General features: G+C 31.7%; 6 protein-coding genes across 15 annotated transcripts; 2 read left to right on the top strand and 4 right to left on the bottom strand.

Moving 5' to 3' along the window:
• Window positions 1-2887: 2887 nt before the first annotated feature.
• Window positions 2888-5215, top strand: LOC117243430 (thioredoxin-like protein 1). Its single transcript, XM_033510917.1, has 4 exons — window positions 2888-3127; window positions 3478-3745; window positions 4193-4476; window positions 4565-5215. The coding sequence occupies exons 1-4, from the start codon at window positions 2982-2984 to the stop codon at window positions 4776-4778; spliced, it is 912 nt and encodes a 303-aa protein (XP_033366808.1). The 5' UTR covers window positions 2888-2981; the 3' UTR covers window positions 4779-5215.
• On the bottom strand, window positions 5107-10815 carry LOC117243428 (mediator of RNA polymerase II transcription subunit 16). Of its 2 annotated transcripts, none has more exons than XM_033510915.1 (14): window positions 10676-10815; window positions 10226-10372; window positions 9953-10151; window positions 9631-9877; window positions 9390-9545; window positions 9133-9305; window positions 8722-9049; window positions 8432-8639; window positions 8156-8330; window positions 7908-8054; window positions 7598-7811; window positions 5808-5917; window positions 5592-5737; window positions 5107-5515 (listed from the first exon to the last, which is right to left on the bottom strand). In XM_033510915.1, the coding sequence occupies exons 1-14, from the start codon at window positions 10735-10737 to the stop codon at window positions 5392-5394; spliced, it is 2436 nt and encodes an 811-aa protein (XP_033366806.1). In that variant the 5' UTR covers window positions 10738-10815; the 3' UTR covers window positions 5107-5391. The 2 variants fall into 2 exon arrangements, with proteins under 2 accessions (XP_033366806.1, XP_033366805.1); XM_033510914.1 differs by having other exon boundaries at window positions 10226-10387; window positions 10676-10814.
• LOC117243429 lies at window positions 6020-7589 on the bottom strand. The gene has a single exon (XM_033510916.1). It carries the CDS (start codon window positions 7275-7277, stop codon window positions 6150-6152), a length of 1128 nt encoding a protein of 375 aa, XP_033366807.1. The 5' UTR covers window positions 7278-7589; the 3' UTR covers window positions 6020-6149.
• Window positions 10816-10818: 3 nt separating the features above from the next.
• Window positions 10819-22146, top strand: LOC117243425 (transmembrane protein 94). 9 transcript variants are annotated; one of them, XM_033510905.1, is made up of 27 exons: window positions 10819-10849; window positions 11792-11958; window positions 12042-12176; window positions 12357-12493; window positions 12563-12756; window positions 12830-13300; window positions 13389-13550; window positions 13622-13725; window positions 13794-13888; window positions 13953-14190; window positions 14402-14512; window positions 14709-14802; window positions 14872-15089; window positions 15169-15404; window positions 15476-15600; window positions 15671-15819; window positions 16219-16266; window positions 16729-16863; window positions 17159-17302; window positions 17665-17809; window positions 17870-18078; window positions 19046-19220; window positions 19464-19709; window positions 19830-20067; window positions 20151-20244; window positions 20331-20492; window positions 20555-20627. In XM_033510905.1, exons 2-27 carry the CDS (start codon window positions 11795-11797, stop codon window positions 20625-20627), a joined length of 4302 nt encoding a protein of 1433 aa, XP_033366796.1. In that variant the 5' UTR covers window positions 10819-10849; window positions 11792-11794. The 9 variants fall into 9 exon arrangements, 8 of the variants coding, with proteins under 8 accessions (XP_033366796.1, XP_033366798.1, XP_033366797.1 ...); XM_033510907.1 differs by lacking the exon at window positions 10819-10849 and adding an exon at window positions 10856-11003 and having other exon boundaries at window positions 16219-16260; window positions 20555-22146; XM_033510906.1 differs by lacking the exon at window positions 10819-10849 and adding an exon at window positions 10856-11003 and having other exon boundaries at window positions 20555-22146.
• LOC117243431 lies at window positions 18073-19051 on the bottom strand. Its single transcript, XM_033510918.1, has one exon. It carries the CDS (start codon window positions 18983-18985, stop codon window positions 18155-18157), a length of 831 nt encoding a protein of 276 aa, XP_033366809.1. The 5' UTR covers window positions 18986-19051; the 3' UTR covers window positions 18073-18154.
• Window positions 22142-26397, bottom strand: LOC117243427 (GPI ethanolamine phosphate transferase 2). The gene is made up of 14 exons (XM_033510912.1): window positions 26004-26397; window positions 25680-25836; window positions 25402-25600; window positions 25106-25315; window positions 24836-25027; window positions 24366-24711; window positions 24098-24294; window positions 23783-24028; window positions 23537-23706; window positions 23286-23464; window positions 23057-23210; window positions 22698-22995; window positions 22449-22615; window positions 22142-22379 (listed from the first exon to the last, which is right to left on the bottom strand). Exons 1-14 carry the CDS (start codon window positions 26017-26019, stop codon window positions 22148-22150), a joined length of 2763 nt encoding a protein of 920 aa, XP_033366803.1. The 5' UTR covers window positions 26020-26397; the 3' UTR covers window positions 22142-22147.
• Between the last annotated feature and the right edge of the window lie 111 nt (window positions 26398-26508).

Here is a 26508-nt window from a genome sequence, read left to right as displayed (position 1 = left end):
TATCCAGAATTTTGAAATCGATCAACAATGACGTAGACAAAGAGCGAACCCCTAATCGAATCAAATTTCACCTTTTAATCGCATCAAGATTTTCTCTTTCAAGACACCGCGAGAAAATAACTCCAACTTCACCAACACAGATCTACTCCATCATCGACGATTCTCCACCTAATTGATTTCCACAAGCTTCGTGGAGCCGCCAATTTCGATGAGTGTTAGTAAAATTAAACCGCTAGGTGAGTCGAGCATTGATTATTACGAGGTCAAGTATCAAGTTTCCTTTGAAAGCCACATTACCCCCTGGTTTGATAATCGGGTTCCTCAGACAATAGTACCGTTTCATCGTTTTCCACCCTGACTATGTTCAAACCTCGCTTCCTTTCCTATTCACAGCACCCATGCGAATTTTGCGCTATTGCGACATCTCGTCTTCCTGCTTCTGATTGATAACACGACTTCCTGTCTAACACTGACGTATAGGGACAGAAGTAGCCACCTAAAAACTTAGCTTACCATGAGAGATAGAAATGATGAAATTTGATAAAACGTCACGAGCTGAAGAATGAAATTGAAAGAGCGTAAGTGAAATTTTTATCGATCCTTTCAACCAAATTTCCACGTATCCTTTTCGTGAAATTCAAAGAACGACTCTATCAAATTACCGCTCGTAATTCTGATAATACGTTATTTAATACCAAGTATTGTTCGGATAATTTAATTCGACATGGAATACAGACAATAGTTAAAAGGTTAAAATTCCTGTGCGAAATGAATATATACGTTAGTGCATTTTCGTCGTCATACACCAATTGTTTACTCAAAAATACGATATGATCGTAATTAATGCATACTATTTCAAGAAAATGGTCTAGAAAGAAATTATTAGAAGTTGCTAGTGGATTATGTAATTATATGGATTATAGTAAGAGTTTCTAAACAAGAGATCCTAAAGATTTATATAAGAGAAGAATGGTTAAAACTTAGATACTTGAGAGAAATAAGTCATTAATAAGTGATTGATATTTGAGATGTAATTAATTTCCGATGCAAACAAATAATATATTACAGTGTTAACTCAGAAACTAATTAAAGTAACAAAGTTTTCGCATCAGGAAGCAATCAAATATTTAAAAACGTCTAATTATGGTTGAAGAATCTCCACACGAAACAACTCTACGTACGTGTACAAAGGCATTTAATTAATTACTATCTATAATGTGATTAAAACTAAATTATTAATCTCTATGAAACTACACTGTACATTTTAAACGATGCTTCTAAATAGCTCTGTTTGAGCGGAAACATTCTTAGGTGTACAAGTTGTATATTCTACTTTCAAATGTACATCTGAATGTTTTTAAAAATATATAAAACTGTTATTTTTAAGATATTTATCCTTCCAATGAATTTACTAAATCTATGGAAACGTATACACTAAATAACTATAAATCAGATCAGAAACGTCGTTTTAAATTCAAGTGTAACATAAAGTATATTTGCAGAAAGCGAACGAATGTATGCAAATTTCCTCGTACAGCGCGAGGTGAGTAAAAGTAAATTAAAATAATTCTATTCTTGATACATACCTCCGGTTGCAAAAATATATACAAGTTAAATAATAATCGTTACATTTTAATCATTTATTCACAGAACACACTGATTTCGATAAATATTCGCATGAAACAACTTGTCCAAATTGTTTATGTTACATTAGAACGAAAAGTTATCATTATAATACTTATATAACACACATTATGGCTGTAATTTTGCTTCCCATATGGTAAGTATATATTAAATAAAAATGTTTAGTATTCTTAAATTAAGTATCCTTTAAAACAGGAGTAAATTTCATTCCCATAGTATGTGCATGATACCATACTGTACTAATGTATATAAAAATACCGCACATTATTGCCCCCGATGCAAAATTTATTTAGGGACCAAATTTGCAGAAGGTAGTAATATATTTCATCATTGCATAGCAAGTACTGTTTACTATTAATTGTAACATTTAATACTGCGAATAAAATATTAATACTCCAAGATTACACACGTTATTGGTATTTTAGTACTTAGAAATGTTTTTAAGCATATATATACACACACACACTTATATATACTTATTTATACAGGGTGGTTGGTAACTGGTGGTACAAGCAGCGTGATTCTACGCGAAAAAAGAAGTCGAAAATATAGAATAAAAATTTTTCGTTCGAGGCTTTGTTTTCGAGAAAATCGACTTTGAATTTTCGCTCGGTACGCGTGCGGTACGTTATAACGGATCTCACTGTAGATCGTTGTCTCGATGGAAAAATTAAAAAAAAAAGAAAAAAGATTTTTATTCTATATTTCCGACTTCTTTTTTCGCGTAGAATCACCTCTTTCCGCTTGTACCACCAGTTACCAATCACCCTGTATATATATTCCATACATTCATTTCATGAATAAAAGTGAAACAAATTCTATTATCATATATCGCTCATATCTACCAATTAAACATATAACATTATTGTACCTACACATTACGTTTGAATTTTCAACGTGGCTTAGAAATATGACAATTTGAAAATTACGTAGTCAACAGGTATACAATGCTTTTTTGACAGAAGTCGTATAAGTTAGGTTGGAAATAATTACAAATTGTTAAAAACGGTTTTCCAATATGTATATTACTTTCACTCACCAAATTCTTGCAAATTTCAATAAATTCGACAAAAAGTCGTACACCTCCTTTTCGTACTTACTAGAAATTCTCCATAGTTGGCGCGTTAACCTGAAGCCGCATTTTGATGTATATTACAATATAACTGCGTTTCCAATCTATTCAGATTCTTCGCCTTCATGTGTAAACAGTCTTTGCTTGAACCTCCAATCGCGAACCCGAAATATTTTAACGTGAATTAGCCATAAAATTGAACGTATTCGAAAATTCAGTCCTGTATGCTTAAACTGCCAGTCATTCAATATTTCTATAGGAGTTCATGCGTTTTTCCTTTATTCATGTTGGATTAGATCGCTATAAAAATACAATGGGTGCAGTACGTGTAATCAATGACGATGGCCAATTTTATGGGGAAATGGCTAGTGCAGGTGCAAAATTGGTCGTAGTTGACTTTACGGCAACATGGTGAGCTTTTTGGGGTTATATTAAATGGAAGGTTACTAAAACTTCAAGAACTTAATTTCTATATTTGCTATGTACACCGACTTATAACTTTCAAATTTTCGTTCTTTTTACGCTCATACATATTTAGAACATTATTATTATTTTATAACATTACCAACAAAGTTATGTTTAATATTTTTATATGTCTGTTGTCATTGATATAGCAATAAATAATGATTTAAATAATAACTACAATTAATCATACTTAATTTTACGTGTTTCTGTAATTGATATAATGATTAGTACCAATGCAAACGAAAATATTATACTATTTGAGAATATCTCTTGCTACTAATCTTATAATTCTACAGGTGCGGCCCTTGCCAGAGAATTGCTCCAATATTTGAGCAATTATCAATTAAATACCCAAATGCAGTGTTTCTTAAGGTCGATGTAGACAAGTGTGCAGAGACTGCTGCAATGCAAGGAGTTAGTGCAATGCCCACATTTATATTTTATCGTAACCAAACAAAATTGGGTTTATGTCAAGGAGCTGATCCGGCTGGATTAGAATCAAAAATACAACAATTTTATGGCAGTGGAGATTCAGAGGATTCTGAGAGTCCAGTGTCTGGACATGTACGAAATAGTGATAATGTTTATTACCATATTTTTGGAATGATATTTCTTGCTGCAGTTTTGTACTTCTGGAATAAGTACCAATAAAAAAGTTGTGGTAACCTTCTTTCAGTGGATATTAACATTATTATAACATATTCATTAATAAGAAAAGACCATTAATTGAAACATATAATATACGTTATGTTGCTTCATCAATTGCATGTACTTATAATTTTTTAGTATTTTGTAAATATCATATTCCAAAGTTAAATTAGTCATTAATATACAATATGTTCAAAACAAAACTTGTATTGCATTTAGATGTTTTTACTCTTAATAAAAATTCTTATTTATATATGTATATTTCCCTGGATGTTTGTACCCAACTTTATCGGACATGAAAGTATGAGATGATACTACATAAATATAAATACTCCAAAAATCCTCAAAGGATACCTTTTGCAGATGGATCTATCTAGTTTCATTACAAAGGCACAATGTGAATGTTTGAATGAATCCGATGATCACAACTTTTTACAATGCTTAAGTTCTGATAATGGGTATTTAGAAAGTGAATGCGATGAACAGCTGATTCTGTCTATTGCATTTTCACAAGCAGTTAAAGTGCATTCTTTGAAGATTAAAGCTCCCAAAGATACGGGACCAAAAAACATAAAACTATTCATTAATCAACCAAGAACTATTGATTTTGACATGGCAGATTCTAATACAAGTGTCCAAGATTTAACGTAATATTGACCTCATTGATTTTACATTGCTTATATTATATAGCATTCCAGTAAATCTGTTCTAATTATATTAAATTTTTTTGTGCAGATTATCACCAAAGGATATTGAGGAAGGTAATCCAATTTCCCTGCGTTATGTGAAATTTCAAAATGTACAGAATATACAAATATTTGTAAAAGACAATCAAAGTGGTGGTGAAACAACAAGAATCGATCATCTAGCTATATTTGGCTCACCAATTTCAACAACAAACATGGGAGAATTCAAAAGAGTGAATGGAAAAAAAGGGGAGAGTCATTAACAACCAGTTAACATGTGAAGGATTGTAAAAGACTATGTTATGTCAGATAAATTTTCCATGGCCATTATATTTCCTTAGAATACTGAAAAGAACTAAATTTTCTCTTCTTTTTTTATGCATTATATTGTATAACTTCAATCCAATTATGGAATGATATAATAAAATTCGAAAATTCACACACTCATACATATACATTGAATAATAACACATACATATAAATAAAAAATTATTTGTTTATTAATAAATTATTGAGAGATTCTGTAAAATAAATTACATTATAGTTACGATACGTGTTTCTCTAATTATACATAATTGTTTATTAAAAAGATATTTAAATAATTTTTACGTGTACGCGTGCTCAATCAATCAATGATTAGGTGCAAGGTTGCAAAAAATAAAAATTGTTGTGCTCATAATAAATAAATGATAAAAGTTAAGAAATATTCTACCTAATTACCCTTTCTACGCAAGTAAGAATATTATTTACAAAAATATTGAATAAAATATATCATATCTTGAATAAAAATGTTTAATGTGATTTGTCTTATCATGTACAAAATTTTAATTAGTTGTAATATAAATTTCAGTACATTACTTTCAGTAAATTACTTATTTAGGGACAAGTTTTATGAATTCGCCAAATGCCACCGCAACGACAAGCTCGAGCCCACCTTTGATCCCATGCTCTAATTGCAGCTGTCCTTGTCATATTTTGAATTTGTGCTTTTCCAACACACCTGGAATTTTAATTTACAACAACTTTATTCGTCATTTTTTTTATCATTATTTTGTCAATGCACTTATATCTAATACCTTGTACATTGTTTCACGAGAAGTGGTTGCTTCCCAAGATACAAATGCCTAATACCATCTACAATCTGACCACTATGCATACAACCTTCAACTGGATTGAGTTCAGGTACAAATAGCAATTGTTCAGGTTCTATGCCATATTCTAACTATGATTAAAATTAAAGATAATTACAAATCATTTATTGAATCGATGAGGGAATATTCTGCTCTATTTACCTGCAAAGGAAAGTTTTGATAAAATAGTACAGGTGTAGCTATAGCTGTTATGCTATTGCCCTGATGTAATTGTGGTATCATAATCTGATTAGGTAGTAAGCAACAATCATCTGGAAGAAAGTCATTGTCATAGCACATAATTTATTACATTTATCATTTTATTGCCCTCTTTAAAAAGATTACTATGAAGTATTTTCTTATGCCTCCTTGACTATCCTACTATCATTATGTACTATGCTATGTATATAATATAGCGCAGAAATTTATAACTAGTAGTAAAATGAATGATTTAAATATTTTATTAAACTACGGAATATCTAATTATATTTCGGATAAAACAACTTAATTTTTGGAATCGTCCTTGGAATCAGCTTGTAAAACAAGGATTGGTTTTTCGTTATTCAAACACACACACCACTTTTTGGCTGACTCTTGATCGGGCTCGATTTCTAAATATACTTCATTTTTTTCCCTTTTCGGACTTTTTACATCCGCGATAAAATATGTTACTTCTTGCTGTTTATTTGTTGGAATATCAGTTGGTTTTTGCTTTTCTCTCTTATCTTCGTTAACATCTTTTCTAGCCAGCGAAAAATCACTTGGGAAAAATTGGTTCCCTTCCGTTCCTTGAGGATTACTTGTTCTGTTTTGTTCAGCTTTCTCAGCTTCTCTTATGAGGTCGATAAAAAATAACTCTCTTGGAGAAAGAGATCCTTTCGGGCTCTTTGTGTCCAATTCATCTTGCGGCGTAACTGCTACTAACTTTAAGTAATCTTTCATTGATTCTCTTTGGTTTTTTAAAGTATCATTTCCTGACTTGGGTATATCTTCATCTTTATTAACATTTTTCTCCATATTTATAGTTCCAATACGTCCGACCTCATTACCTGAATTACGACGATGAATCACAAGAGGAGGAAGATCTTTATGCTTTTTAACTTTGTTATGCCAAGATTTATCCGAAATATCCATATTTGATTTATCACAGGCAATTCTATCTTTATCAGAAATTGAATCGATCGGAGGTCCATCTTGTTTTGTATCTTTCAGTTTTACATTTTGCGAATGATTGAGTTTCGTATTAATCAAGGTCCCCGAATTCAAAGAATCATTTGTACCATAGGATTGCAGTTTAACATCGTCATTATGATGTTTAATTTCGAAACATTTCCAAATTAAAAGCAAGCATAACATAATGAAAAGCCAAATTAAAAATGCGATAATCCAATTCAAAATGTACCACCCATTGGGCCAATTTTTAGCCTTGCCTGAATGATGAGCACTGATTAAAAGAGGAGACAATATGATCCAATAAAGTACAAATATACAGCATGTTATTATACAAAATATGGCTAATCTATGCGGTCTCGAATATGGGCAACAACTTCTCGATTCACTCCTGTTTAACAATAGCTTGTGCTTTTTTAAAGCTACCGAATTTGTGTGTTTTGCTGCAAGTTTCTCACTCATTTTAAAGTGTACAAAAAGAAAATCGAAAAATTATAACACTATCACACTATATATTTCTTATATTTTTGCATTTCACGTATACTCATTAGCATGCATTTACCGCTACTGAATGAAAAAATCTGTAATTCCTTTCAAACGCATGAGGAAGTGGTGTCTTATCTTACTTCCTACTAACCAACATATTACGATAAAGTTTCAACGGTTAGCTATAAATGTTATACACGAATTATCAATCATTTCACTACATGTTATTCATATAAATAAGTATAGATACATTTATACTATTTATAATACTACATAACAATGATGAACGAGCTTACCAATTAAACCATCGTCTACCTGCTGAGTCTGGGCATCTCCGTTCGGCTGAACCAATTTTGATAATAAGCGGAATAACAAGGCCAACACATCAAGATTATCGGCACTACGAAGAAATACTGGAAGACACGAAGGACGTAATAAACCCCATATACGTATAATTACGAGCAGTTCTCTCAATGTATTCAAGGCCTTGTGGTCCTTCAGAAGTTCATACTGCGTCGATATTACGAAAAAGAAAAAATGAGTACGATTATGCTAGTTTAGACAAAGGAATAATTATATTTTTCGAAATTTATTTACAATACTCACACCGCCAGATTTCATTTGCAATCGCTGCTCCGGAAGACGAGCTAAAAGATTCAGAGCTAGATCCGCGACCCATTGAATTAATTGCTGCAATGACTGAAGTGTACTTGGTTCTACAGTAAATTCTTTGGGATCGAGGTGTAAAAGTACCTAGCAATAACATATTAATTATCTACTACAACTATTACATGCAATTACGTATTAATTATCCACTAGGATATAAATTTAGGAAAAATATGTTTCATTTTTACCTTATCTACATCAGTAATAGCATCATTAATTACTGCTGCTAAACTCTCTGCTGGTCCCTTATCATGAGAAATTAAATCTGATGGACGTAATAACGACTTAAATGCTGTTGCTACTGAATGTATCATAAGCAACGACGACAAATCTGCCGCCTTACTTTGTCCTGATACTAGCATCCTGAAAATACATTTTTAGCTGTGATCCTGCGCGAAAACTACACGAAGCAGATCCACAGACTTTCATAAGAACAATTTTTAAATATAAAAGTAATACGATACCTGTACAATGATATTTTGATGCAAAGAAATTGGATATAATGATACTGTTGTATTGGCTGTAATTGTCTATTAAAAGAAACATCCAATCTTTCACACAATGGCTCGATCATCGAAGACCTCAAACACAACAATATATCCAACCAATCTAATCCTGTTACTAAACAATATTCTAATAACGTACAGGCATAACTTAATGTCAATGATGGTCCTGTAAAAGGAATCAGTAATACGATATACTATATTTTTTAAGGACACTGTTTCTTATATAAATTTATTGTAAACTGAATAACCTCCATCAGGTAGTAATTTATATGCATACAAATTTCCACGTGTATCACATGCTAAAAGTACACAACCTAGCCAAGATAGATCTATATTCGTTATTGAAACTGAATTTCTAAAGTACTTATTATTTGGCTCTTCAGACCGCCATGCCATATTCAGAGAAGAATAAGCTACTTCTTTTAAGCAATCACGACTTAAACAATGTATTGAAGAATCTGCTAAAGCTACTACAACGTAACTTGGGGGAGGTAATGTGGTGACTATAGATAATTTTGTAGTCGCTATCGCTGTTATTGGTGACTGACAACGATATTGCGATTGATGCTGCCATACCTATAAATTTGTGTCAAAAATATACGATTAAGCAGAAATCAGACAAATTTTATGTATATAATCCTTCCAATTTGAACACATACCACTACAGTTTTAAATGGTTCTAATGTTTTGGGCTGAAACAACTTATGAACAGGTTGCGATTTTTCCCTTAATTCCCATACTTCAACTATACCACCACTATCGCTATTAACAGCAATAACTAAAGAATCTGCATCTTCTCGAACTACAAACTTTAAATGTGTTACACTTGTATCTAAGAAAAAGAAAATTTTTGTATTTTAAAATCTGACAATGCATGATCAGTTATAAGTATTAATTATAAATTTTTCGACTTTACATGTATTGTCCTTTGGTGTGCCATCCTGTAGGAAAAAACTAGGCAGTGCTTGTGATGTAATGGTACACTTATCATCATTTTTGCGTACTAGTACTCTATAACACCTGATTGGCAAACAAATATTTCCACTACTTATGGCTACCAGAATATGGCCATCTAAAAGTTTTTAAGTGTTTTATATTGATCTATTAGTTGTTATTGAAGTATCTTAATGTTAATTAAGACATGATTATATATGTACTTTTCCCATAACATAAATCAACTGCTGTTATTCTGTGCCTTGTGCTGCCTAAACTTTCAGTAGAGGAACAAATAGGATTCTGAAAGTCTTTTGTGATCATAACAGCACCAACCATGCCAGTGGTTGAAACTACCAATACACCTTCTGCTGCTCTACCACCAAACTGTCTTACAGAAGGAACAAAGGGTAAATGATTAAATTTCTCACTATAATGAATACTATCTTTTTTCTCTGTCACAAGTCCTGTCTGAAATAATACATTTCCTCTATAAAATAATGGTACTAATGGCTCTTTAAAGTAACTCCTTAACATTATAAATACCTTTTTCCCATTATGAAACCAAGCTGCACCTAATATATGTTCACCAACAAAACAGGTGGAACCAATTAGTACCCAATCATTAAGAACATGATCTTTAAACATCCATAATTGGACATGTCCAGTAGAATCACAAACAACTAATTTATCACCTGGTAAATCCCATTCCAATGCAGTAATAATATTTTTGTTTGATAATACCCTAATGTTATATAATAATATTGGTTAATTTTGTAAAATTTTTTGGATAGGTAATTACTTAAAAATGTTTCATACTTGTGAGTATGCCAAGGCATATTTAAGTCGCAAACATAAACATGAGATCCCCATGTCTTTCCACTGGTATCATCTAATTCTGTAGTTGTAGTAAATGCAGCTATGTTACGACTAGATAACGAGCATAAAGATTGTCCCTCATACAGGCTAAAAATTTGATTACTGCATAAACATTAAAGAATTATGTTTTAAAAAGTATATTCTCGGAGTCAAACTTAATTATAATATATGCATAAGATTTATAAAAATAAATATACCAATTATATCAAACTATTAATAGATATACATATTATGGTAAATGAAATACATGTTATCTTTTAATACTTTATTTGTTTGTAATATATTAGTATGGATAACAAATGCTCAAAATATATTATATCAGTGAAAAGTTACTTTCAATAAAATATTTAATATCTATGAAAATTTTAAAAAATTATAATGATCACATACCTTTCTTGATTTAGAAACGGTTTTGGTGTGAGTTTTCTATTTACAGTATACAGTAAATCCATTGTTGTGAGGTTATGTTATATTACAATTTAACGAACACTATGAAAATGAGTGCATGCACTCCAAAATTATTTGTGTACTACACCCATACATTGCGATGCATGAAAATTTGAAGTGTTTAATTTCAACTTTTATTAAATCAAGCACAAAATTTTACTTGAAAACAACAGAACTACATACACAACACTGTCGTCAGCATTGCGTCATATGCTCGGCTACGTGTTTGTGTTCTGACCGATCTGAATATGCATTCTTCGTTCTGATTTAGGTCATTCAAAATTATGCCTTTTTCCATTACCTTTAGTTTACTGATTTACGGCCAAATTTTAAAGCAAGAAATTATAAAACCTAAATAGTACAATATCGTTCGTTAATATTAATCGATTTATGCAAGTGTTAATGCATTTTAACCTCATTCCGTTTGTTTTGATTTGCTTCTATCCCTCGAAACTGGCTGTATTAATAAATCATATTTGCATAGTTCTTTCCTTATTTATTTCGATTTCCTCTACCTACTTATGCCGTAATAAAAATTCAAAGTGTTGCTTAAATTTGTTGTCGACTTATGTCTTTGGTTATTCATTTTTTCATGGTGTGGATTAGAATGTAGACAGATTGGTGGTGCTTCAGAGTATTATTAAATTTCGAGATTCAAATGCATGATCTAAAAATCATAACAAGATTAAAACAATGTTGTTGGAGCGGATCACAGACTATTAGAAATCTTGTTTGTCTATATTTTTCTCTTTTGTTTACTCTGCATGTTATATTTACTTTTTAAAATATATGTATATCTCAAAATGATATATTTATCATTAGTTCATTAAATAGTTATCAGTTCTTATTTCATATAAATAAAACCTAGTAGTATGTATCAACATAATTATCCTTCCTCTAGCCTATATTATCTTTTCATATATAAAAGTGCTACCACAGTAGATTTTTGTATGCATATTTGTGTTATATATGTGTTATAATTTATGGAATCTGTATATGTAAATTTCAATGCATACCAGATATTAAGGCATACAACAATTTAATGATTTGATTATATAGAAAATGGATGGTGATCGAGCAAAGGACAACACTTCTAAACCAAGTGAAAATGTTAAGAATAAGTCCACAGAACCATTAGGGCTAAGTACAAAAATTGCTCTTGAAACATTACAACGCGATATTAGGAGAGTATTACAAGAGTATGAGGAAGAATATAGGAGAAATAAGTAACTCTATTACTTATTTGCTATTTATGTTGAAGAACGAATTCCATATTTTATACTTTGTATACTGTATATATTATGTGCAGAAAATATAAAGCTTGGCTAAAGGACACTTTACATCATCGTAGTCAGTACACAACTCTTTGTTGGACTTCAGCAATTGCACTTTTGATCAATGCCATTATCCTTGTTATTGCATTCTTCACCACCAACGATACATGGTATGAATTAACTTAACTTTTATTTATGTATCAAACATAATGTCCTATTGTACAGTTAATTAATGCTTGCTGTTGATACTTTCAAGCTACTGCTTGTAACTGTATTTTGTATCGAATGTTAAATACTGCTTCCTTTGATATATAAAGAAATATAATGCGTATAATTTTTTATTGTTATAGGCACCCTACACTGCCTTATGAAGGACTGACCGTTTGTTGTTTGGTAGTATTAAATTTTATTTTAGTCATATCCGATAATAAATTACGACATGAAGAAATTCCTTATAGAGTACGAGTTCTTCTTGACCAATTGGAAGGTACTTATTCAAATATTATTACTTTATTATATTTTAAATTTTTCTGCAATATTATTTTCCATATTTCAGTGGCAAAGAATAATTCTCAATGGAATCCTGAAAATTATCCACATTTATGCAGTCCATTGTCCCCCTGTCTAACTTTGCAGTGGACTTATCGCGATGGTCGTATAGTTAATTTGCCTTGGGCATTATTAGTTGCTGGTGATATAATTGTTATAAAACCTGGACAACAATCACCTGGATATTGTATTCCTTATGATGTAAGTTCAACATTTTAAAGCTTAATACAGTTTATCATATAAAGTAAAGAATAATAATGAGAAGTCATTTCAGGATGCTGAAGCGCCGATGTTACACGCAAGAGAAGTATATAGTCCGCAGGTCCACAGCGCAAATGAAATTTTTTCAACGCCACAAGCTCGAACGCCATTGAAAAATAAAGTCTATAAACTTCAAGAGACACCCTATTTGATGAATCTTAGAATGGCTCTTGACCAAGCTCTTGATAGGCCGGTTACATATCACAATCGCAAACGGCATCTTTTAATGATTTGTTGCATCGAACAACTGGCTTATCCAGTTCTTCTGATCATCGTATTACTTGTCAATTTGTTTCGATACTTATACGCGACAGAATATTTCGGTGTCGGTTACTGGAACGAAATGTTCTTGCTACAACCGATTGCTGTTAGTATCCCTTTGCTTCCGTTAGTATTTCCGACTTGCTGGATCTTTTTAAATTGTTTCGGAATGGCTCGTTTCAAAGCTCTGTTTAAGCTTTATCAATCTTCGAAGAAACTTCAGGTTAATACATTTTTAACATAAAAGAAATTTTCCGTCGACTATTGACCAAATTATTTGTACAATATTTTCTAAAATACTTTGGTTTTAGTTTGTGGATCCTTTCGAAGACGCAGATATTTCTGGGCCTAGCAACCAGGAAGTAGTGTACAATTGGTTGGAATTAAAAGAATACTTTTTCAATATTTTAGTTGGTAAAGAACATATGATGTCGAGATCCGCCAGTATTCTACACGTCTTAGGATCAGTCACGGTACTTTAAATACACGACAATTTAATTTTTAAATAATGTGAAGAAATGAATGAAAGCAAACCAATTTCCAGGCACTGTGTTGCGTAGATAAAAAAGGGATTCTTTCGTGGCCTAATCCAACTGCAGAGAAAGTATTTTTTTTAAGAAATGCTAATACTTTATCCCCGTCTTCAAGGTAAATATACTTCTTAAGAACATACGAATTCTTAAGATCATAAATGTGACGTGTAGATTATTTTACAGTACTGGTAGTGTAGATAGAACCTCAGAACCTCAATGTCAGGCACAAGCTGAAGACTCCAAACAAGATTCAAATAAGACGTCATATATAACACATGGTAATAAATAAATGCGGTAAGTATGTCTTATAAAATATCTATTAAAAAATAAACAAATTTTCAGATTTGTCTCACTCAGCAGCCGAAGTTTTGGACCTGACTCACGATCACGCCTTGCCGTTTCGTCTACAGTTTGACGACCATTCCTGGAGACAACACTTGAACTCATTAAAACCCCTAGGTTTAGCCATCCTCCTCAATACGTGTAATATGGATACCCAAGAGCATTATATGCAGTTTTGTTGCCATGTCACGTGTGAAGCTCTGTATAATGAGGATCTTGTACCGGTTACAAACAGACGGTACGTATCCATGTCGCTAGAATCACGTTTTCGTTTATGTCTTTTATCGCACTGTATTTCTTCCCCTCGTTTGTGTGCAATAGTCGAACTAATTCTTCCAAATGTCAAGCTAATTACATCCAGTTTTATCATACACACAATCCCAAGAACAGTTCAATGCAAATGGTAACATGACCAATTACTAGTAACGTTGATCATACACATTTGTCAGCTACCAGGATCACAGTATAGAAGATAAGAGTGGGTATCAAGCAAAAGATACAATGCAAAGTTCAAGACAAGTGTATTTAGTCGACGAATCAGGGAGCCTTGGACATATGTGGTCAGTCCAACCATAGTTATTTTACGTATCCTCCGTATTTGTAGTTAATCCGTTTATATGGGTGAATGTATCTCCGGCATACATATATTCATAGGAATGTTAGTCATGGAGCAAACTCACATTTTTGTTCTATTTCCCTTTTCATTCGTCGATGTAAATTTCCATTTATCCAAATTTACGTATATGATTCGTATAGGTGTTTATGTGAATTAGCGAAGCAGATAGGTTTCCAAGACCAAGCACAAAATATATTCCAATTGGAGCAACAATTGTCTACGTTTAGACACGTCGTAAGCATTGATCAAACCCCTCTGTTTGCATATCTCTAAATGGGAAAATTACAGTTCTCCCTGTTGTAGCAACCAGAAATGGTTCGACGAGATATAAAGTTTGCACGATCTTTAAGTATCGCAACAAAATTGAAGTTTCCATTTCCACACATGGTCGCCGTGGTAGTTAGAGAAAGGAGTGGCGGTGGTTTGCAACTCCTTACACAGGGTACAGCGGACATAATTTTGGATTCCTGTATCGAATTTTGGGATGGTCATGATCTATGTCCACTTTCAGCATCGGATCGGTACATGGAAATATTAGCCTTTAAGACATCTAGCGCTTTTTTTATTTTTTGATATATTTATCGAATATGTACATTTCAGAAAAAAGGTGCAAGATTTTTATCAAAGAACGAGCTTAACGTCATATTGCACTGCATTTGCGTACAGACCACTAACACGTGGTATTTGTGATAGAATGACTAAGATATACTTAGAACTTCCCGCGGATAGCAAACATTTATATGCACCTCACAGAAGTCCTACTCCACTACCTTGGGACTTTCGAAACGTTCTCGATCCCAGAGTAAAAGGAATACTTGGACAATTCCATTCAACCGGTAATTATGATTACTATATATATTTCTCATTAATCTATTTAATTAATCTATTTTCATGCGAATTTTTATAGATTCTTTGCTATGTAGTGAAAACAAAGATGATAACGTTAGCGACATTGATAGTTGCTTTGAAATTCAATGCAATCAAGTCTTTATTGGGATGGTGACTATGCAGTACCAAGCCCAAATTGATATGGTAAGATATTTCAGTAAATTGATGCACATAAGATGAAGTAACGAAAGAAATTACATAAAATATTTGACAGGTACAATTAATCGAGCAACTCGACAGGGCGTGCATTCGATTCGTTCACTTCAGCAAAGAAAACGAACTAAGATCACGCGTGTTCTCAGAGAAAATGGGGCTGGAAAGCGGATGGAATTGCCACATATCGTTGCTCAGTGAAAGAGCTAGGTACCGTACCTCATTATTCTATCAAATATCATTGTCTCTATAAACTACTTTGCTTTGCTTTTTTTTGCTTTTGGATTAATCTAAAAAGTTTGGGGCATGTCCTCACGTTGGAAAGTATAAATATGTTCTCTATTTTTACGTGTAAAGTCTGTGTACAAAAACATGTTCGACACAAAGTATTACACTAATTGTATGTTTTTTGTGTTACATTTCTTCTTCTTCGTCGATTAATCTGAATATATACATATATAGATATATGTTGTCTCTTAGTGTTTTTTCTCTTCTCTAATCTTGTTGTTAAGTCTAAAATAAATCGTGGCAACTGATATAATAAATTTGTATAACTAGCTATTCGTCATAACTGTGGATGTGAATGTAAAATATGCATGTACGTTACAGGAGACAGCAATGGCTGGAGAGATATCCGCACATGCCCCCATCGTATATGTTTGTCTATACCTCTTTCTTTCATTACTGTTACTAATTTGCATGTTTATTCGTTACGCCCTTTATTAATAATTTTTTTTCTTATCGGTTTTTACATAGAGTTAAACGTTCTTCGAATGCAATTATATGATTTTCTTGTCCCGTTTGATTTCAAGTCTTGTCAAGTACTCTAGCCGACTTTCACGTTTAAGTACTGTCTCTTACCGATATTTTCCATGTATCCTATTTATGTTAATGATTAGAGTATTAAGTTAAATTGATTGTATTTTGTGCTGGTAGTTACTGGTCAATTACGTTCCATAGTTTTTAATGGCTTCTTATTAGCGGATACAACTTTTTAACTACATCGATTCTTATACACTTTCTACAGTTATTCTAATGCACATGTGTTAATATCTCGTAATTTACGTGACATACATGATATACACAAATAAATGTATGTAACTAACACGCCAATATTAGGTCCGAGAGTCCAGTGGGTTGGTGGGTGAGCCAGGCAGCAGCCATGTCCTCACCCACTCCCTCGGCCCAATCTCATCAACATAATTACTCCTGCATGGATGAGGCCAGCCACTTGCTTAATCGTGTCTCTCCTCGGTATGTTACATATTTACCCTCTTATCACACATAATACACTAAATAAATAATACATTCATCGTTATATCTTATTATATACACGTATCAATTTTCGATTAAAAAATGTGCTTTCGCTTCACGAATACGATAGTCGATTAAAATATCGCTGAATACTTGAACATTAAAAGCATGCATTCAAACATTTCTGCTGCATAAATATGCTGCATCGATGTGTTTGTGTTCTAAGAATTTTATCCTGCATGAACAATACACAAGAAAATCGCTTTTACATAGTATGATCTATTTTACATTGTAGCACTAATCTGGATAATAGTCGTGCAATGAGCATGTCCGCACCGAGCGCTATAAACACCGATTTCTCCACGGTAAAATTCGACGATGAGACCACGGAATGGAACGATACAGGAACATCTCAAGTCAAAAGCGCTATGAGCCATAGGTTCGTCTCTATCCAAACTTGAAACGTTTCTTTGAGATTACCAGTCTTTATGATTATTTCGAGTTATAATATTATAGCTATGATATTATTCTGATTTTGCATGGCAGTCTAAGTCACCTAGTACGAAGGATTACGAGAACGGGATCGTCACACTTTTCGTAATTATTTTTCGTTCTCTCCCACACTTTTTGTATAGTCTCGACTCCTTTTGGTATATATTTCTCACGTTTGGTGCTTTCATTACCATTGTACTCATACTTTGATTTTACATACTCGTAGATGATCAAGTCTTCTGTTAATAATTTGAATTTATAACAAAAATAAATATACAAAATATTTAGTAAGTAATCGATTCTCAATAGGGAACAGGATACAGTGCGAAGCGAAGACAGTGTACTTGTACAAAGTGTAGATTTAGGTTCCGGACAAGAAGCATGGCGATCTTTGAGTTGTCTTACAGACAGCACGGAGCAAAGTGCTCCCGTAAATTTTGATTTATCAAACAGGGTAAGTTTCTGTGATAAAATCTTACCCTGGATGTATTTTTATACTTTACATATTCTTCAGGCAAAACTACCTCGAGGCATTGATAAAATTAGACCGCATATAGAATTAATAGATAATGTTCCTCTTTTGGTATCTCTGTTTACTGATTGCAACACTACTGTTACAAGGGAAATGTTGCACATTATGCAAGATTACGGAGAAGTTGTTTGCGTACTTGGCTCTTCCGCCAATGCGGAGAACATGCCCATCTTTATGCAAGCAGATGCTGGGTAAATATTATTATTACTTTAATAATTAACGAATGATTTTCTACAAAATTATTAGATATATTACACGCATACAATGTCATTCACAAACTACATCTTTAGCTACGCAACGACCAGGAACTTGATAACTCGTACTATAAACAGTGTCTTTCTCGATTTGAGCAGATATCACTGGTCGATAGCATACACGAACCCTTTTTGAAGATGGCTCTACGTATTGATACGACAATTGATTTGTAGTGTAATAGTTTGTTTTGAATTTAGTTTGCCAGAATTCTCTCTTTCGTGGTCTTCTAACTATAGGAATACCAAAATCTTGATAAGATTCCTTCGTTACTGTGTTATAATCCACTGGCATTGGATGCCGAGCTTTCCCTTGGTACGGTTTATAAGACATTGTTTTCACGTATCCAGGATCTAAGTAAGATTGCTTGAAAGTAGATGTCATGTCGTGAAAACCACTGATAGATAAACATGATGTTGGAACGAAAGCTCTGCGCAATTTTCCAGTTGCAGCTTGGTACGAAAGTTTATTCACCGTGTCAAAGTCGAACTTTCCAGTTTTACTAGGCACTTTCTTTTTGTGTACCCCGTAATGAAATTTTGGTTTAGAAATACAATCGTATTTCATATATGACAAACCATATGTGGTCTCTGACTCAATTTTCAAGGTTGGTTTCTTGTAAGATTTAGAGTATACCATAGGACGCGCTTTACGTGATTGCAGATATACAAAATTCTCATCCTGACATCCTGAATTATCTGGTTTCTTTAAAATCGTCGATGTACGACGAGAAACGTCGGTAATAAACGTCATGTTTATAAAAATTGAATTTTGTTTAAAATAAGGTGGTATAAAATTTAATCGACACGAACAAAAGTAGCAAATATTATTCATACATTCGTACATTCAACTGTTTCATGCATCATTCAAGCATAAAATAATGATGGAAAATATTTGTGGTTTTAGAGTGGCAGTGGAACCACTTTATCCACAAGTTTGTCAAAGAGTTCCAGCATTGACACCAACTAAAGAAGACCAAGGTCCATCTCCAGTCGATTTGAGTAGAGCACTGAATTCTATTGCCTGTTCGTTAAGCGTTAAACGAGAAGATCCAATTGCGATATTCCATTTAATTATGGAGGTAAATGATGGGTTCCTCAAAATATCCAATTATTAACCCTATTACTTCTTTTGAATCATTTTCTATCCAAAAGTGTTTTCTGATAGTTGAAGTAAGACGGAAATTAGGATATAAAAATTTAAAGATCGTAGTACGATTAATTAAATATTTGTAATCCAGGATTATTTCAGTTACATTTTCAGTTCTAATTCAGTTCTTATTATTGTCATCATAATTACTGGATATTATCTATTACATATTTAGGCTCGACATTATATGACGTGCCTTTGGAATTGCGTGCAATTCTGGCTCTGTTGTACAGTTACTCTGTCCTTCACTCAAGCTCTGTCTGGTTTCTTGTTGCTACCACCTCTATTTTCGGTCGATCAAGTCTTATGGTTGTGTTGCTTAATCATTCCAATGTTATCTATATCCATGATCGCTACGCCTATGGATCCTACCATAATGCAACGTGCAACTGGGAAAAATCAGTGCACTGTAAATGGCGAGGTAAGAAATGCGTCGCTAGTTTTACATTTCTCTACTAAATTCAAAGTGTTTTGAAATACCTTATGTATACTATATAAATTTTTTAATATCTAATTGACAGGTAAATTCTTGACTTTTCAGGTTGCATTGTTCGTTCTGTGGTGTTACGGCAGCAAATTTTTACCAACAATCATAACGATAGTACTATCGCAATGTATTTCGTTCTTGACTTTGTGTCCTATTTACACAGCAGACTCCAAGTGCCTGTATGTGTATCCCGATGCGCAGGGAAAAGTTTCATGGGGTGGTTGGGGGGATAAACCAAATATTATTTTAGTGATACAACATTTCGCCTTGTCCCTGTTAGTTTTACATTTAGGTAAATTTTACTATTTTCAAATATTTCGAAACGATCTACTGAGTTAAATTCTATTTGAACATTGAATATTTCTTTTTGTACAGTAACAATATCCGTAGGCTTTGTACATAGGGAATATTCCATTTGGAAGAAACAGCCATTCAACAATTATGTATGGTTCTTCAGTGCATTTATAGCGTGAGTATAAGATTTACGATTGCTAAGATATACGCGAAACTTTATCTTCCATAAAAAAATATCCTATTCGAATTACGTTTTTGTAGATTATGCGCACAAGCAGTATTCTCAGGAACTGTGTTCTGCAAATTTTGGAAAGACGAAGGACAGAATATCGAAGATTTTCCTCTACATCTTCCTCTCTTTTTTTTAGTTTCATTGCCATTAATTTTTGCAATTAACGAATTAATCAAGTGGCAAGAGATTAAGTAAGTATAAAAAAGGCATTAGGAAAAACATTTAGTAAGTTTCTAACGTCGAAAATTTTTAGGGTAAACGTGAGATATCAAAAGAGGGCACGACTTGAATTTGGTACAAAACTTGGAATGAATTCACCGTTTTAAAGAATTTTTATTTTAAATATGTCAGAGAAAAGATACGAAGGTAATAGTAGCTATGAAAAATGTATTTCCTGAAAATCGAGATCTTTATCTTATCAGAAATCTATTCTGAAAAATGCACTAAAAACTCTATCCAAAACTGTAAATTATAAAAATAACGTTACGATTTAGAGTATAAATTTGTTCAGATAGCTGTATACTGTTTGACACTTGAAAAGTATTTGAAATCGTCTATTTGAAATTAAACAATGTTACTGGCGATTTTGCAGCCCTGCGAGATAATCGAAATTAGTATTCTAAACAGTGTAGTTTTGAAATGTGTATAATTGTTTTCGTAATTCGATAACTTGATATCAAAGTATTTATATTTTTGTATAATACAAAACGTTAACGGTATTTTATATTTTAGAAGTTAACGTGTTGCAAGATAACTGTTTCAGATTTATGTGATATGATATATTTGATTTTCAAATTATAAATATTGTACATTATACACAGAAGAGTACAGTGCAATACTTTATTTTAATTCGAATTTGATTTGACGCAATTTAACTTGTTGGAATGCATTCTTTTGCGAAGATAAGATCCATGTTTATGGATAAAAATTATGGATAACATAATTTCATATATGTTAGAAAATTCGATCTACAATTCGGCGTGATATGTATAAACAAAAATCAAAATAATTCATTTAATTTTACGAATTTAGTACTTAAATAACAAGCATAATGAAAGCATACTACATGAAATAATGAAATACCGCTGCTATTTAGATTTAATAGCCATAGTACATATTATTTCTAGCAAATATGTATAGATTTAGAATTCTTGTGTTCCTATAGAAAGTAATTTATTTTTTAGCGATAGAGGAATACTGCTTTCAATCGAATATTTTTGCGTGCCTGGTTTACACGATTACGGTTATATTATTTGCAAACATTTTTTTGTGCGAATGTTTTAAAGAAATGACGTTGCAAAGTATCATAGGTTGCAATTAAATAGTAGGAAAAACGAGAAGTTAATATTTAAAATCGATGACTATTATAGCACCCGAGGAATATTGAAATATTTCAATGTACCTTACGATACATTTAAGATGCTAATATCTTACCCTTCTTTTATTCTAAAAGATATTCTGTTTTCGTAATCATATTGAAGTGAATTTTATATCATTTTATTTCTTATCTATATATTATACATTGTTACGAATCTATACATAATTAAAATAAAAACGTGTACAGTTAATTTAAAATTCGAGCTTCGTTAGATCAATAGACAATTTCAATTGTAAAAAGGATGTCTAAAGAATATAGTTTATGTATATTACTAGAAACTTTTATATTTTTGATTTTTATAAAAACGATCGAAGTATTTGGTTAAATATAATAACTGTGAAATAATAATTATTAAAAGTAACAGAAACTTTTTCCTTAAATTTAATATATTCCTGTCGTTAATTTCAACATTTTCCAATTTAACGTTTATGATGTTTTGGATAAATAAATCGTACAAGAAACATAAAGTCATCTTTCATAATTATTTATTATTTCTTGAACTGTAGCTAAGATCAGCATAACGAACACGGCCAAACAAATAACAACAGAGTGTACAGCTTCATATAATAATTTCGGCGAAAATACTGACCAAACGAACAAATGATGACGCTGAATACTGATTATAATTGTGTAAATAGCTATTGGCAACAATCTCCATTTAATACATGTTTTGCTAAATCGCGTAATAATTTCAGGAGTACTGAAAAATAACATTACCACTATTACATTAGTATTCCATTATTTGAAAAATTAAATTAAAATTACTCACTTATATGGATGTTGTAAGATCGCATGATAAATAAGTAAAAAATAGGCCAAAACCGGTGCTGCATAAGTATTAATTAATAATAACGAACCATTAATAAATGGCATGTATGACTGTATACCAATGTAACCCGCAGCTACATCGATAGTCGCTAAACTATTAGAATTTCCCTGGTAAAAAATCGATTGTTTTGTTTAAAATTCACTTTACGGCAGTAATAACATCAGAAATTATCTAATGTTAGACTATTACCTGATAAAAGTAAAACACATTGCCGGCCAAAACATATAATACTTGAATATCTTGCGTAGTACCGTTCTTATTAATCTCATAAATCACGCTACTAACGATTATTTGAAATGGCAAGAGTATAACACTGTGTGGTTGATGAAGCATTGCTGCGATCATAATCCACATTTGTAGAATAAAATACAATGAAATTCTCAGAAAGGAGCTAGCATTGCATTTTCTTATATGGATAAGATCGTAAATGTAATTTACAAAATTCATTATGAGTAAAAACCAGTAAATTTGTACTTCGAATATTCCTCTATAACAAATGATCACATTTCAAAGTATGCACAGATTTTTAATGTAAGCAACAAGCTTACCTAGTTTGAGGGTAAAATGGTATTTTGATAACCATATTATTATGCATATGGCGAAGATAAATGCACATACAAGCTATTGAATTCAACAAGAACGATAGATCTTTACGCTTCCTACTCCCGTGAATAAGATCGATCCACATCAAAAGTACGAGACCTGAGAAAATGGTTTTAAGACTTTATAATATGTTCTAATTTTGTTACTTTAAATGGTAAATTATAATTTAATTACCAATGATAAGCACAATCGTCATGCCCATCTTGCTTTCTTGTTTTATTAAAAATCCTGCTATGTCAGGAAGATGAGCATACTTATCTCCGGTACTATTTAATTTTCTGAGAGTTCTGTGTCCTATCAGTAGTAATAAAAGCTTAATACTAATTTGTGCATGTAAATTTTGTTGGTAGTGGCTGAAACGTGATGCTAAAAACTTAATATCCTAAATAATTTAGTACTTTATGTTAATAAAAAAATTATCTTACGATCGTAAAAATTTTGTGATAAAGTTATAAAGTAGCGATACGAGGACTGTAACCCAATAGAAATACCAAGTTTGATGTTCTTCCTCAACAAAGCTAGTACCAGCAAGGCTAATTGCATGTATTAGGCTCCCAAATGAAAGGAGCCACTTTTCTACTCCTTTGTCAGTTTTCTAATTTTTAAAGAAAGAATCGTATTACAATGTAAGCAAACCTTTTAAGTATTTGAATTTATATAATTTCTTTTACCTTAGACCTAAAAATGTGAAAACCTCTAATATTGGCAAGCAAGTAAGAATTTATTATCAAAACAATCATTATGCATAACGTTATCACAGTGGCAAGTAAGTTCTTTGTATCAAGTAGCACAGTGTTTTCATCTTTCCAAACATAACTGACAAATAGCCATGAAAGCACATTTAGAATAATAAAAAATGCAACATTTTTTAGTGGTGCTGACTTGGAAGACATTTTCCCCAATAAGATGCAAATAATCTGAAATAGTTAAGTCGTTATATAGAAGAGTTAACATAATGGAGAATTGAGCTAACTTTTGATTCTTACATGGCATAAAAAAATTATAGATATTGTTATTATCTGGAAGTCATATTTTATTATGCTATACATAAGGACTTCTTTCATCCCCTTCAATGCAGTCTTATAGCAAAGCACAATATCATCTGTCATACCATCTGGATAATCTTTGATGTTTAACCACGCATTGTGAAGCTTTATCGCTTCCAAATATTTGTGATATGCATCTGTAATAATCAATAAATGCATGATATTGTCTCAAAGTTTGTATATAGTTAAATATAATTGATTTACTCACATTCAGACTCATAATTAGCTAACTTTTTGAAATGATTAAATATTTGATTTGAATTATAATAAAGTATAAATAACTTTTTTGAAATAGGTAAATCATATAAAGAGTCCAAGAAGATAGTTCCTATATTAGAATATGGTATTGGCACTCCCAAGATAACAGATAATGTAGATGCAATATCTATTTGTGATATTTCTATAGGACCTTCAATGTGATTTTTATGACTTTTTCCACCAATTGCAATAAATGGTACCGTTGTTTCTGATATTGTTGAACCACCATGACCACCAGAATCTTTCATCCCATGGTCCCCACAGACAATAAACAAAGTAGAATCATTATTTTGATTCTGAAGATAATAAGTTTATATTGATTTTATAAATGTATGAAATGAATTGTAATTTCTTGTGAAAAAGATGTTTCATATTATACTTTGGTTAAGCATAATATTTTAGATATTATACCAGACCTACCCATTCTTGAACTTTAATCTGAATTTCTGCTATCACACTATCCATTTCTTTAAGTTTGGTTTTGATCAGTGGACTAAATGGTCCGTGAACATGACCAATATGGTCAAGTCCTAAGTAATGAAGGATCATTATGGACCAGTTATTATTGTTATACAATTCTTTGTGTATATGTCTAGTTACATTATTATCAACCTGAATTGGAGAATTTTATTGTATGTAATTATATATAGTACTGTATAAAGATATAACAAAAACAAAAACAGAAAATACCTCAGTAAAATCTGTTACAAAGAATGATGTAGTACCATCATAACGATCAAATATAGAGGGAAATAATGTGATCCAAGTATCATCTCCATAGAATACTGATTTATAACCAGTTCTTTTTGCTTGGAGGAGCACATTGTCACCAGTAACTGGTTTACTTCCAAAATTTAGAACTACATCAATAAAACTTGGTATCATACCGGTGGTGATTGCCTAAGTTATATAAAATATTATTTTCTTTATATTTCTATAGTTTTCAAGAATAAGATTTACAATGAACTTTATTTAAAACCTGGCACCTTTATTCTAGGCATTGTAACAGTTGGTAGTTGTACTTTAGTTTGTAATAGAGAAGCTGAAGAATTTGATATAAGGCTACTTGTTACAGGCATTGCAATCTTTCCAATTGAGCCCGTTATAAAATCCCACCTCAAAGCATCAATGACCATAATGATCAATCTTTTAGCTATTGGTTGATACAATGTATCTATCTTTATTCTAAAAGATTTGTGGTATAAATTATATAAAATACATTTCCTTTGCCTACCTATATTTTTTACATATTTCTTGAACTCACCTTGTATTTTCAATAAATTCTGGTATATTATCTTGTGTTGCTATAGTGTTATCATAGTACATCAAAGGAAAAAACCCATACAAAAATAATGCAATGGACAAGAATCCAACGAAAATTATATATAATAATATAACAATATTCCTATCCATTTCTTTTTCTGCAATTAAAGAAAAATTTATAAGCACATACAAGTGCTTCATTGATGTAATACAATACAAAATAATTTTAAATTGATAACTATACCTCTCATTTTTTACTATAATAATTAATTTCACCGTATCAAAAATTTAATTTATTTTATTATAAATTTTATTTATATGTTACTTTCTATTATTTCCATATTATTTCATATAACTTTAAGGTTAAGCTATCAAAAGACCGAATATGCAACAGTTTCTTAAATACATTTTTGTCAGTCTTCATTTCCTCATTAAGAAAATATTACAACCTATAATTTGCTATCACTTATAGACATAAAATGCCTTTCAACATTATTTTATACTATAAGAACAATTTCATATTTTATATGAAGACTGTAAACTAATCTCTTTTTCTCGCGGTAGCGGTAAATTTTAAGCCAAACAAAACTAGCGACAGATGTATGTTATCCCCACAATTACTAAAATTTGTCAAACCTATAAGCTATAAATAGTTTAATACATCCAACAATAAGAACAAAAGGATCATTGATATATAATTTTCTAATTGATCACAAATACATATCTCCTATACGGGTAATTCTAAAATACTCGACAAGGGTTACCAACTAACCGCAGATACCAGACAATTGAATGCAAATATGTTTTCTTTGATAGATAATTAAAATTAA

This window comes from Bombus vosnesenskii, unplaced genomic scaffold (assembly GCF_011952255.1).
Source record: "Bombus vosnesenskii isolate JDL3184/JDL3185 unplaced genomic scaffold, Bvos_JDL3184-5_v1.1 scf7180000013265, whole genome shotgun sequence".
NCBI classification, from domain to species: domain Eukaryota; kingdom Metazoa; phylum Arthropoda; class Insecta; order Hymenoptera; family Apidae; genus Bombus; species Bombus vosnesenskii.
The sequence above is the reverse complement of the archived record's forward strand: the minus strand, read 5'-3'. Positions and strand labels throughout refer to the sequence as shown.

Coding starts and splice junctions, on each gene's coding strand:
- LOC117243430 (XM_033510917.1), top strand. CDS start 2,982: ATGCGTTTTTCCTTTATTCATGTTGGATTAGATCGCTATAAAAATACA. Junction 3,128..3,477: donor GTTGACTTTACGGCAACATG/GTGAGCTTTTTG, acceptor ATAATTCTACAG/GTGCGGCCCTTGCCAGAGAA. Junction 4,477..4,564: donor ACAAGTGTCCAAGATTTAAC/GTAATATTGACC, acceptor TTTTTTGTGCAG/ATTATCACCAAAGGATATTG.
- LOC117243429 (XM_033510916.1), bottom strand. CDS start 7,277: ATGAGTGAGAAACTTGCAGCAAAACACACAAATTCGGTAGCTTTAAAA.
- LOC117243428 (XM_033510914.1), bottom strand. CDS start 10,737: ATGGATTTACTGTATACTGTAAATAGAAAACTCACACCAAAACCGTTT. Junction 7,812..7,907: donor TGCAAATGAAATCTGGCGGT/GTGAGTATTGTA, acceptor ATATCGACGCAG/TATGAACTTCTGAAGGACCA. Junction 5,738..5,807: donor ATCAAAACTTTCCTTTGCAG/GTAAATAGAGCA, acceptor TTTTAATCATAG/TTAGAATATGGCATAGAACC.
- LOC117243425 (XM_033510906.1), top strand. CDS start 11,795: ATGGATGGTGATCGAGCAAAGGACAACACTTCTAAACCAAGTGAAAAT. Junction 15,090..15,168: donor CCACTTTCAGCATCGGATCG/GTACATGGAAAT, acceptor TGTACATTTCAG/AAAAAAGGTGCAAGATTTTT. Junction 19,710..19,829: donor AGTGCACTGTAAATGGCGAG/GTAAGAAATGCG, acceptor TTGACTTTTCAG/GTTGCATTGTTCGTTCTGTG.
- LOC117243431 (XM_033510918.1), bottom strand. CDS start 18,985: ATGTACGAATGTATGAATAATATTTGCTACTTTTGTTCGTGTCGATTA.
- LOC117243427 (XM_033510912.1), bottom strand. Junction 25,601..25,679: donor GAATTTATTGAAAATACAAG/GTGAGTTCAAGA, acceptor CAAATCTTTTAG/AATAAAGATAGATACATTGT. Junction 25,028..25,105: donor TTGTAACAGATTTTACTGAG/GTATTTTCTGTT, acceptor TCTCCAATTCAG/GTTGATAATAATGTAACTAG.